Here is a 13,531-nt window from a genome sequence, read left to right on the forward strand (position 1 = left end):
CAAATATGCAAAAATGCTAAAAAAAAACCCAAAGAATTTGTGGGACCTGAAGGGTTTTTCTGAAGAACAGCAGGCAGTTTAACTGTTCAAAACACACAAGGGACTCATAAACAACTATCACTAACAAACAAAAAATCATCAGGATCATTCAGGTAACAACACTGTCACGATCTGGGCTGTGGGGTTTTCCCTCAGCCACCTGAGGTCGCTGTTTCCCCTTTTCCCTTCCTCTCGCACTTCCCTCCTGATCTCGTACACCTGTCTCATCACTCACACCCACAGCTGACCCTCATTATCACAGACTTTATAATCTCCACTCTTTCCCCACTCTGTGAGTCTGCATTGTTTCCTGTTGGTTTGTATTTTGTGTCCCTTGAAGTCTTGCTCCAGTCTTGCTCTTGTTTTTCGTGTCGTGTTGTGCCGTGTTGGCTTTTTGTTTGTTTGTTTGTTTGTTTATTGTTCATTAAAATCCTTTCCCTGCATTTTGGACCCAGATCTCCTCTATCTCACCGTGACAGAATGCAGACTCCCAAGATGGGTCCAGCAGGGAGGAATTTTTTTAGGGAGGCGGCGTCCCCCCGTTTGGCGGCGACGTGCACCCGCTTGGGGGCGGCGACCACCCGCTCTGTTCCCGAGACAGCGGGGATGTCCTTCGAGGCGGCGTCGGCCACTCGTTTCGAGTATATCTATGCCTGCCTGGCGGAGATGGACGCCTATAGGGTCGAGGCTGCGCAGATGCGCCCCTACTTTGCGGCTGGGGCGGAGACGCTCTTCCGTGGGAAGGTGGCGGCTACCGCTCTCTCTGTTCCGGATGCGGCGGTGACCGCGCCCTCTGTTCCTGACGCGGCAGTGACCGCGCCCTCTGTTCCGGACGCGGCGGTGACCGCGCTCTCTGTTCCTGACGTGGCGGTGACTGCGCCCTCTGTCCCGGACGCGGCGATGACCGTTCTCCCTGTTCCTGACGCGGCGGTGACCGCGCCCTCTGTTCCTGACGTGGCGGTGACGGCGCCCTCTGTCCCGGACGCGGCGGTGACCGTTCTCTCTGTTCCGGACGCGGCGGTGACCGTTCTCTCTGTCCCGGACGCGGCGATGACCGTTCTCCCTGTTCCTGACGTGGCGGTGACCGCGCCCTCTGTCCCAGACGCGGCGGTGACCGCGCTCTCTGTTCCTGACGCGGCGATGACCGTTCTCCCTGTTCCGGACGCGGCGGTGACCGCGCCCTCTGTTCCTGACGTGGCGGTGACTGCGCCCTCTGTCCCGGACGCGGCGGTGACCGTTCTCTCTGTTCTGGACGCGGTGGTGACCGCGCCCTCTGTTCCTGACGTGGCGGTGACTGCGCCCTCTGTCCCGGACGCGGCGGTGACCGTTCTCTCTGTTCTGGACGCGGTGGTGACCGTGCCCTCTGTTCCTGACGTGGCGGTGACTGCGCCCTCTGTTCCTGACGTGGCGGTGACTGCGCCCTCTGTCCCGGACGCGGCGGTGACCGTTCTCTCTGTTCCGGACGCGGCGGTGACCGCGCCCTCTGTCCCAGACGCGGCGGTGACCGCGCTCTCTGTTCCTGACGCGGCGATGACCGTTCTCCCTGTTCCGGACGCGGCGGTGACCGCGCCCTCTGTTCCTGACGTGGCGGTGACTGCGCCCTCTGTCCCGGACGCGGCGGTGACCGTTCTCTCTGTTCTGGACGCGGTGGTGACCGCGCCCTCTGTTCCTGACGTGGCGGTGACTGCGCCCTCTGTCCCGGACGCGGCGATGACCGTTCTCCCTGTTCCTGACGCGGCGGTGACCGCGCCCTCTGTCCCGGACGCGGCGGTGACCGTTCTCTCTGTCCCGGATGCGGCGGTGACCGTTCTCTCTGTTCCGGACGCGGCGGTGACTGTGCCCTCTGTTCCTGACGTGGCGGTGACTGCGCCCTCTGTTCCTGACGTGGCGGTGACTGCGCCCTCTGTCCCGGACGCGGCGGTGACCGTTCTCTCTGTTCCGGACGCGGCGGTGACCGCGCCCTCTGTCCCAGACGCGGCGGTGACCGTTCTCTCTGTTCCGGACGCGGCGGTGACCGCGCCCTCTGTTCCTGACGCGGCGATGACCGTTCTCCCTGTTCCGGACGCGGTGGTGACCGCGCCCTCTGTTCCTGACGTGGCGGTGACTGCGCCCTCTGTCCCGGACGCGGCGGTGACCGCGCTCTCTGTTCCTGACGCGGCGATGACCGTTCTCCCTGTTCCGGACGCGGTGGTGACCGCGCCCTCTGTTCCTGACGTGGCGGTGACTGCGCCCTCTGTCCCGGACGCGGCGGTGACCGCGCTCTCTGTTCCTGACGCGGCGATGACCGTTCTCCCTGTTCCTGACGTGGCGGTGACTGCGCCCTCTGTCCCGGACGCGGCGATGACCGTTCTCCCTGTTCCTGACGTGGCGGTGACTGCGCCCTCTGTCCCGGACGCGGCGGTGACCGTTCTCTCTGTTCCGGACGCGGCGGTGACCGCGCCCTCTGTCCCGGACGCGGCGGTGACCGTTCTCTCTGTCCCGGATGCGGCGGTGACCGTTCTCTCTGTTCCGGACGCGGCGGTGACTGTGCCCTCTGTTCCTGACGTGGCGGTGACTGCGCCCTCTGTTCCTGACGTGGCGGTGACTGCGCCCTCTGTCCCGGACGCGGCGGTGACCGTTCTCTCTGTTCCGGACGCGGCGGTGACCGCGCCCTCTGTCCCAGACGCGGCGGTGACCGTTCTCTCTGTCCCGGACGCGGCGGTGACCGCGCCCTCTGTTCCGGACGCGGCGGTGACAGCGCCCTCTGTTCCTGACGTGGCGGTGACTGCGCCCTCTGTTCCGGACGCGGCGGTGACCGCGCCCTCTGTTCCTGACGTGGCGGTGACTGCGCTCTCTGTTCCTGACGCGGTGGTGACCGTTCTCTCTGTTCCGGATGCGGCGGTGACCGCGCCCTCTGTCCCGGACGCGGCGGTGACCGAGCTCTCTGTTCCGGACGCGGCGGTGACCACGCTCTCTGTTCCTGACGCGGCGGTGACCGTTCTCTCTGTTCCGGATACGGCGGTGACCGCGCCCTCTGTTCCGGACGCGGCGGTGACCGAGCTCTCTGTTCCGGACGCGGCGGTGACCGCTCCCTCTGTTCCGGATGCGGCGGTGACCGAGCTCTCTGTTCCGGACGCGGCAATGACAGCGGACGTTCCACTGGCGGCGAGGCCAGCTCACGTTCCCTTGGCTGTGGTGCCCGCGGACGTTCCTCTGGCGGCGAGGCCAACTGACGTTCCCCTGGCGGCGATGCCCGCGGACGTTTTTCCTGGGTCCGGTCGTGCCCTGCCCAAGTTCTCATGCCCTGCGCTGGTTTTGCCCAGCCTCCCAGAACATTCTTCTCCGGGCCTGGCCCGCCATCCCTCCCCCTGATTCACCTTCCCCCGTTCCTCCTCCCTCCAGACTGTTTTTGGCCTCAGGGAACGTCTGGGAGCCGTTCCGTAGGGGAGGGGTAGTGTCACGATCTGGGCTGTGGGGTTTTCCCTCAGCCACCTGAGGTCGCTGTTTCCCCTTTTCCCTTCCTCTCGCACTTCCCTCCTGATCTCGTACACCTGTCTCATCACTCACACCCACAGCTGACCCTCATTATCACAGACTTTATAATCTCCACTCATTCCCCACTCTGTGAGTCTGCATTGTTTCCTGTTGGTTTGTATTTTGTGTCCCTTGAAGTCTTGCTCCAGTCTTGCTCTTGTTTTTCGTGTCGTGTTGTGCCGTGTTGGCCTTTTGTTTGTTTGTTTGTTTGTTTATTGTTCATTAAAATCCTTTCCCTGCATTTTGGACCCAGATCTCCTCTATCTCACCGTGACAAACACAGTATTAAGATTCAAGTGTATGTAAACTTTTGAAAAGGTTCATTTTTATAAACACAACTATTATTTTCTCTTGTGGACTATATGTAAACCTCTCATGTTAAATATTTTATTCAAGTCAGTGCTAAATAAAACAATTACATGCATTTTGTATGATCCCCCTTATTTGCAGACTCTGCAAGGTGTATGTAAACTTTTGACCTCAACTATATTAACATTTTTTCTTAATAATCCTATATTTACTCGGCAATCTTTGTAAAACACAAGGCTTAGTGCACAAAACCCTATATAATCTCTTGATATTTAATCTGTCAATACATCCTGCTAAACTAAATTCTCAAGTGTAGAAAAACAACCTTCGATAAGGCAGTTTTATTATCATGTCAGCGCACTGGTATTAGGGGACTTAAAGAACATATTTCACTGCACAGCCAGTTATTGATCGAATCTGTGGTCAAAGCAACATGCATTTTCAATGCAACTACTCCATAAGGGAGCGGCAGCAAACAAGGGCATTGAATAGATTTTTTATTTTCACTTCATAAGAATAAATTGTTTCTTAAAAGATGAAATCTTTTCAGCCATGTCTTAAGGGGTTATTCCTATAGACAGTTTGTTATAAGGGAATCATGCCCACAAGCACACAGTAATTATATTATACTTTGAGAGGCTATGCAAGAGGTGCGGTTCTTTGATCAATGCCACAATCGATTCAGGTTCAGAAATCACCCTGACAAGCATATATAACATGTGGATGTTTGTGTTTAACCAGACACAAAGGTAGAAATGTTCAATTAAGGCTTATAAAGTATATAAAGCAGGTGGATTACTTCTAAAATGTAATCGATGCAAATTACACACTTGGGATAGTTCACCCAATAATGAAAATTCTGTCATTAAACAAATTTATAATATATAAAGATATATCTGATGAAATCTAAGAGCGTTTTGACCCTGCATAGACAGAAAGACAACTGACACGTTCAAGGCTCAGAAAGGTAGTAAAGACATTGTTAAAATAGTTAATGTGACATCAGTGGTTCAACTGTAATTTTATGAAGCTACGAGAATACTTTTTGTGCACAAATAACTTTATTTGTGTTCAGGAGAGTGCCATGATGCATGGCTCCTGCGCCAGCACGCATGCATCGTGGTACTCTTGTGAATGTGCATCGAAGACTGACACAAAAGAGAAGAAATTGTTGAAATCATTTTTTCTTTTTTCTTTGCACACATAACTACAGACTATTTTAACAATGTCCTTATTACCTTTCTGGGCCTTAAATGTGTTAGTTGCGTCACTGTCTATGCAGGGTCAGAAAGGTCTTACGGGTTTACATGAGGGTGAGTAATTAATGACTCAAAAGATTTTTTGGGTGAACTATTCCTTTAAAACTGTAATAAAGTAACAATCTCTGAGTCTGTTACTTCTACTGCTATTATTTATACTATTTTGAAAAAAAAAAAAAAAAGTAGGCAGCGGCTATTTGCAGATATTTGCCATAGAGGCTATTTACACTAAGTGCAAATAGCAATAGATGCTAAGCAAAGACTTAATTTATAACGGCATGATTTAAAGGGGGTTCCAATGTGATTTAATGCATTCTGAGTTATTTACACTTAAAAAGTTGAATTCTCATGTTATAGGGATAGTTCACCCAAAAATGAAAATGAAAACACTCCCAGATGAGTTCACACAAGGAAATTTAATCTTTCAGTTTTTAATCGGTTGCCAGAATCAGGATAAGCACAAGTAATTACCATTTTGAGAGGCCAGTATGCACTATGTAAACAATGAGTGACGTATACGCGCACCAGATCGCTTCCCCCGCGTGCATCTACTATGGTAGATCACATTGACACGCTTAGGACAGTAGAATGTTGCGGTGGATCAGAGGTAAATAATGATATAAATACTGTTCAGTTTTTTGCACAGACCAGTGGTTTTGTGTCTTAAGACCTCAATGTATTGCCACAAGCTGCAGGGTTTAATTTGGTTTTGTCTGTGTATGTTTTTTTACATACACTGTGTTGTCAAATAACTAAACATGGGATGTTTTTAACCTAGCATTTTTTAGAGTGTATGTTACATTGATATAGTTTGTCATAACTCTTTAAGAGAATAACATGTTAGTCTGAATGATAAAGTCTTTTTCTCTGCCTCCAAATTCATATTATTTAAAACAGAAGGTGAAAAGCACTTTGGTCATTCAAGGAATGACCTACTACTAAGGTTCTGAAGTGCACATTCAACATCCCATGAGGCAATGGGAGAGAAGTTGTGAATGGCAGTGAAGCGGTGACAACATGACAAATGTAGTATGTCTAGTTTACATTCATTCATACTGCACACATTCATGCAATACAGAATAATAAATGCTCATCTTTTGAGTATTGCTGTTGCCTCTATTATTCTGTGTGTGATTTTTAAATTTCCAACCCATTTTAAGCCAGCAATATAATGATTTTTAAACAATAGTTGACATAAATAAAACAACCCAGCATGTTGGGTAAAAACATTTACCCCAAGCAGCTGGGTCAAAATAACCCAGCATGTGTTCTGTCCAATATTTACCCAGCGCTGAGTTGCCAAATAACGTTACATTGATATTGTCTTAATACATTTTAAGAGTGTCTAGTTTACATTCATTCATACTGCACACATTGACGCAATACAGAATATACTTTTTAAAGGTCGCTATTACATTTGGTATTTAAGATAATTGAAGCATGCAGGGATAGTTCAAACAGAAATAATCATGTTAATAGTGAGAGAGGCTGTTATTCAATCTTCTGTTGTGTTCTATGAAAGAAAGAAAACAGGTTTGGAACAAAATGAGAATGGCTAACCGAAGATAAGATCCTCATTTATAGGTGAACTATCGCTTTAAGACGTCAAAAATAGAAATGTCAACAGCGTTTCCTTCCCTAACATAACAAATCACGTTTAAATATTTGCATTATGGTTAGAGTCCGACAAGTTTGTGTTTTGGTACGTGACAAATATAAGTGATTTTCCATAAACAGTTATTCTACTACTGACAGGTCCCACCACAGAGCACCCTCGGGAATCCCTGCCGCCTGTCAATCATTCTCGCCGGGTCATACACTCTCACATTAAACACATTTGCTCCTGTTTAACGGGATATTATCATTACTGTAATAACGTTACAGACACTGACCGACCTACCTAAATAATAACTACTCAAAGACTCGCCTCTCTTCATCCTTGCGTCATTGTTTTATTCGCAGCAGCGCCCGTTGCTTGTGTTTGTAGGGAAACTGCAGGAGAAAGCGAGTGGAGGCGTGTGTGCCGCCAGCCAATCAGAACGCACACTGGCTGCGCGAGCGCACATGTTTACAGGCGACATTCCGCCGGTACAGCCAGTGGCTCTGGAAAACCCGGAATGAGTTTTCGGAATGGATTCTTTCGCACATAAAAGCGGATTTACGGTGTTGTGGGGTGAAAACTGGCTATGTAAACAGCACCCTCGACAATAGATATGCTAATTTATATTATAATATTAATCAAATAAATAGTGGTCCGGTCTTTGTTGATATATCACATAAATGCCCGTTGTATGTATTGTGAAAAACACATCGTGTTTATCAATCCAAAACTGCTGCTCCGCTCCGTGTTTTACTACAGCCCGTCAGCTTTAAGGGAACGGCAAGCAAAACAAACAGGTCGACAGAAGAAAGATATCGGTTGCCGGTCGGTCCTTTGGTCGGACGGACGGAGAGGTTATCAAGCGTAGCTCATTTGCATGTTGTAACGGTTCACTAGTCTCGCGTCCCGAACATGCGCGCTCACGCCGGTGAAATATATGGATGCGGTCCAGATCTGTGGTAATGTTGTCGTATTATTCGCATGTTCGGCCCATTATGACGGTCGGTCCGTTTGGGTTTTGTCAGTGTGACATTTCTTGTTTTTAAAGCGGCATTGCAGTGCAAAAAAACGAAGTGATTTTATTTGCGCATTTCATTGATATATCAACTATGCATACGCGGCGGCTGGTGAAGCGCTCGGTCATCGGGAGCCGCGTGTACGCTCCGGGTTTAACGGGAGACGCTGCTCCGCTCACGGGAGTGATCCAGGCTGTCAAACAAGACAACAGAGATGCTTCGACCGGCCATCGGCGCAACGTGTACACAGTGCTCATGCAAGACGGGAGCTTGAAAGAATACTCAGAGGAAGAGATTGCACAGATGACTGCGAAAGCACCGCTTAAGTCGAGCTTGAAGGTTTGTATGTGTGGTCAGCTGGGCTTGTTGTTGTTGTGATGCTGCTTGTCGCACACAGTCTTGTTTACAGTGCATTGAGAGATTGTTTGTTTAATGGTGCAAATACATCACATGTGAATGTGTGAGAGTATATATTGCAGTAATGATGCTGATGCTACTGGAGAGACATTGTCTCCTCAATTTTAACATTTGGGGGCCAAATACTTTTTAGTTGCAATTTGTAGAATTGTTCGATACAGATGGTCGTTCAGTAGCGCCGGTTCCATGCTTACAATCTAGTGCATTAAACTCTGACACTTTTGGTGTCTCCATTATTAAATGGAAACACATTTGCACCTAAAAAAGTGTTGGGTATTAATTGAAAATGCACTTTGATTGCATATCGTCTTTGCTTTTTAACCTATAAGGGTCCATCTAAAAAACATGATTAAAACTCATATTTTCTAGCTTTAAAATGTGTGTTTGGAATGATGTCACTCCTGACGGTATTTGTGTAATATAAACGTGACCCTGGAGCACAAAAACAGTCATAAGTAGCACGATATTTGTAGCAATAGCAAAAAATACATTGTGTGGGTCAAAATGATCGATTTTTCTTTTATGCCAAAAACAGGATATTAGGTAAAAATCATGTTACATGAAGATATTTTTTTAAATTTACTACCGTACATATATCTAAACTTATTTTTAATTAGTACTATGCATTGCTAAGAACTTTATTTGGACAACTTTAAAGGCGATTTTCTCAATATTTAGATTTTTTACATGAATGGAAAACTTATTTATTCAGCTTTCAGATGATGTATAAATCTCAGTTTCCAAAAATGGACCCTTATGATTGGTTTTGTGGTTCAGGGTCACAAATATCCCAGTATTTCGTAATAATATTTAATTTAAATTTATTATTGTATTACAATAAACATGAACGAAAAATGACTCGAGTGAGTCAGTTGTGAATTTAGCGATGGCTCGGAATGATTCAGTATATGATTCAAATTGCTAACGCTCTCGCTGCTTCGGGAATCGTTTTAATAAAAAGAACCAGTTCATAAGAGTCATTTGTTCGAGATTCGGTCATCCCGCGCTGGGTTCGTTGCATTCAGCGAGCACAACGCGAAGGAAAGATGGAAAATAGCAGTGCTGAAAGCACAGACTAAACATACTTAATTAAACTAGCGTTTAATTACATGATTAAATCTGACTAAACCGCATATGGACAAACACAAAGTTTCCCCGACTGACTAACGTTAGATTTTAAATGATTGTCGTAAATTAGTCTTGTTTTGTTGTATTTGCGGCTGTTATAGTCGAGATATGTAGCCATGTAGGGCTGTGTAAGCCGCTGATTATCTATCTGAGTTTAGTGGGTGGATAACAGTGGCAAACAAACACGCTCTGCAGCATTCACGCGCCAGCAGAAGCATCTGTGCACGCGCGCGTACAACAGCCTCCATCTCTCCGCTGCAACCGGCTCTTTCTTACTGCTTTTATAGTGTGTTTTCGACATTCATTCCTAGTGCAGTGATCGTGTTTTTTATAAATATGTCTTAGTTACTGCTCAGATCAAGCTCCTTTAATTCACTGAACTCCGTGTGATTGCACACTAGGCTGAGTGAGTTGCTTGCACGTAATTGCAAAATACAAAGGGTTCTTTATAATGACCTAATTGCAGTCATCAAGTTATACAGCCTGAGGTGCCATATCAAAACAAAGAGGGTCAAAATGACAAGAACGGCTCCAGCTCTATTTCATTCTTTTGCAGCCAGAGCTGCAAGACTTTGGTTTGCATGAAAGTAATGAAAATACATAAATGTAATACCTGAAATTTGCATGATATATTTGCATACACATTTTATTTGTTTTCTGCTGTACATTTAATGTTTGTATATGCTTGTTTTTGGCAAGTATGGCAACTGATACACCTCTGTTTTTATAACGTACAATCTCACTCCCATTCAAGTGTCTATTTAATTTTTAATCAATGCAACTATTATATACATCACATGCTGAGGTATTCTCTGGTGATATATGATGGGAAAAAGTCAAGATTTAAGCAATTCAAACAAGGAGGGATGTGAAACTAAAGTGGGGGTTAATGGTCCCGGAGCAGCTGCTTCATAACGGCAGCAAAACGGAGCTCTACAGAGGGTCATGCTCACAGAATCTGGGGCTTTGGCAAGGCGCCTGGATTCCCAAACGAGTGCCATTCGGCTAGGGGGGAATGCCACTTGTTGACTTGCATAGTAAGGAGGGGCTTCGCGCTAAGTGCGTTACAGTGTGGCATTTCCAGACAAAGGCGGACTGGATTGTTTTTCGTTCCCCTGTTGTTTCCACTGCTTAATATCAAAATTTAATTAACACACATGGGCTGTCTAACAGTTTAACTCTTTATGCGCCATGGCTTTGTTGCTGGTTTACCGTCATGATGAATGCAAGGTTGGATACGTTTGTGAAGAGTCCTTTATAGTGGATATCTCAAACCTTAAAGAATTGTGTTTGTTTTTGTCGTAAATATTCAAATATAAATAAATCATTTGTACATAATTAATTTCAAGTGCTCATTTGTGTGCATCCTGCTCTCAAATCTAATTAATTCTGTTATTAGATCAGTCGAGATCGATTCAAATCCTCTAACTCTTTAGCAAAAGCAAGATCTCGTTTGAATAGTTTGACTGGCACATGAATTGTGACCCATATTTGATCAGTCTGCGCTCCACATGAGATGAAAAAGCTGTGGCCGTTAGAAAAAAACAAAACAAGCGCACACAAAGCAAGAGTGTGTGTTTGTATCTTGAGAGAGAAAGACTTAATAGTGTGTGAAATTTAAATTTGAACTTGTCAACTGTGCAGTTTTGATTTGACGCTTGAAAGTATTGCACAACATGATACCGCTTTAACAAATCTGTTCATCTCATGAAAATACGCCAAAGCCTGGCATACATCTTGTATGTGGAATAACGTTATTCCTGCCCAATGGGAGGTTTAAAGAAAGAGTTCACCCATAAAGAAGAAAAAAAAATCAGCATTCACTCTTTCAGTCTGTTTTTCAATGGGAAGAACCAGTATTAAAATTCTGGCTCATACAGATACTAAGCAGATTAACTGATGAATGGCAGATATTACAATTCTATACTTTAAAAAAAGCTTGGCTAAAAACAACCCAGCGTTGGGTAAAATATGGACAAACCCAGCAATTGCGCCTCTAGTAATTATGTGTCGGATTTTTAATTTACAACCTATTTTGGGCTAATTTTAAGCAAGAAATATAGTCATTTTTAAGCAGTAGTTGAGTTAATTAAAACTTCCCAGAAAGCTGGGTTAAACATTTAACCCAGCTGCTGGGTCAAAACAACTCAGTCACTGAGTTTGTCCATATTTCACCCAGCGCTGGGTTGTTTTTCACCTTGCATTTTTAGAGGCACATAAATACAGTAAAAATCAAAAGTTTACATACACCTTGCAAAATATGCAAAATGTTAAATATTTTACAAAAATAAGAGGGATCATACAAAATGCATGTTAATTTTTATTTAGTACTGATCGGAATACGATATGTCACATAAAATACATTTACATATAGTCCGCAAGATAAAATAATTTTTGAATTTATAAAAATTTACACAAGTTTACATACACTAGATTCTTAATAGTGTGTTGTTACCTGAATGATCCACAGCTGTTTTGTTTTGTTAAGTGATAGTTGTACAGTCGTTGCCAAAAGTTTTGAGAATTACATAAATATTGGAAATTGGAAAAGTTGCTGCTTAAGTTTTTATAATAGCAATTTGCATATACTCCAGAATGTTATGAAGAGTGATCAGATGAATTGCATAGTCCTTCTTTGCCATGAAAATGAACTTAATCCGGAAAAAAAATGCATTGTTAAGAAGGCTTCAGGGCGTCCAAGAAAGTCCAGTAAGCGCCAGGATGGACTCCTAAAGAGGATTCAGCTGCGGGATCGGAGTGCCACCAGTGCAGAGCTTGCTCAGGAATGGCAGCAGGCAGGTGTGAGCGCATCTGCACGCACAGTGAGGCCAAGACTTTTGGAAGATGGCCTGGTGTCAAGAAGGGCAGCAAAGAAGCCACTTCTCTCCAAAAAAAAAACATCAGGGACAGATTGATCTTCTGTAAAAAGTATGGTGAATGGACTGCTGAGGACTGGGGCAAAGTCATATTCTCCGATGAAGCCCCTTTCCGATGTTTTGGGGCATCTGGAAAAAGGCTTGTCCGGAGAAGAAAAGGTGAGCGCTACCATCAGTCCTGTGTCATGCCAACAGTAAAGCATCCTGAGATCATTCATGTGTGGGGTTGCTTCTCATCCAAGGGAGTGGGCTCACTCACAATTTTGCCCAAAATCACAGCCATGAATAAAGAATGATACCAAAACACCCTCCAACAGCAACTTCTTCCAACAATCCAACAACAGTTTGGTGAAGAACAATGCATTTTCCAGCACGATGGAGCACCGTGCCATAAGACAAAAGTGATAGCTAAGTGGCTCAGGGACCAAAACGTTGACATTTTGGGTCCATGGCCTGGAAACTCCCCAGATCTTAAAACTTGTGGTCAATCCTCAAGAGGTGGGTGGACAAACAAAAACCCACTAATTCTGACAAACTCCAAGAAGTGATTATGAAAGAATGGGTTGCTATCAGTCAGGATTTGGCCCAGAAGTTGATTGAGAGCATGCCCAGTCCAATTGCAGAGGTCCTGAAAAAGAAGGGCCAACACTGCAAATACTGACTCTTTGCATAAATGTCATGTAATTGTTGATAAAAGCATTTGAAACGTATGAAGTGCTTGTAATTATATTTCAGTACATCACAGAAACAACTGAAACAAAGATCTAAAAGCAGTTGAGCAGCAAACTTTGTGAAAACTAATATTTGTGTCATTCTCAAAACTTTTGGCCACGACTATAGTTCATGAGTCCCTTTGTTTGTCCTGAACAGTTAAACTCTTTGGTTTTTCAGCATTTTTGTGTATTTGAACCTTCTCAAACAATAATTGCATAATTTTGATATCCTTTTTTTACACTAAAAACAACTGAGTGACTCATTTGCATATGTTACAAAAGGTTTAAACACCCACAGATGCTTCAGAAGGAAACACAATGAAAACTTTTGAACAGAATGAAGATGTGTCCATTTTTCCTATTTTTGCCTAAATATATATTTTTTTCATTTAGTACTGCCTTTCAGAAGCTACAGAAGATGGTTGCATGCTTCCCAGAGGACAAAATAGGTCAAAATAACCCTGATCTCCAAATCTTCAAAAGTTTTCACCCTCGGCTCTTAATGCATTGTTATTCCTTCTGAAGCATCAGTGAATGTTTGAACCTTCTGTAATAGTTGCATTTGAGTCTCTCAGTTGTCGTCAGTGTGAAAAGATGGATCTCAAAATCATGAAGTCATTGTTGGAAAGGGTTCAAATACATAAAAATGCTGAAAACCAAA

General features: G+C 45.1%; 1 protein-coding gene across 1 annotated transcript in view; it reads left to right on the top strand.

Annotated features, from left to right (window-relative positions):
• Nucleotides 1-7,829: 7,829 nt before the first annotated feature.
• The window catches only part of znf704 (zinc finger protein 704), a 78,050-nt gene continuing 72,348 nt past the window's right edge, over nt 7,830-13,531 (top strand). Inside the window, exon 1 of the mRNA XM_073821258.1 lies at nt 7,830-8,075. Within this exon, the coding sequence (XP_073677359.1) occupies nt 7,830-8,075 (246 nt within the window). The remainder of the gene's footprint in view (nt 8,076-13,531) is intronic.

Source organism: Garra rufa, chromosome 17 (genome assembly GCF_049309525.1).
Source record: "Garra rufa chromosome 17, GarRuf1.0, whole genome shotgun sequence".
Taxonomy (NCBI): Eukaryota; Metazoa; Chordata; class Actinopteri; order Cypriniformes; family Cyprinidae; genus Garra; species Garra rufa.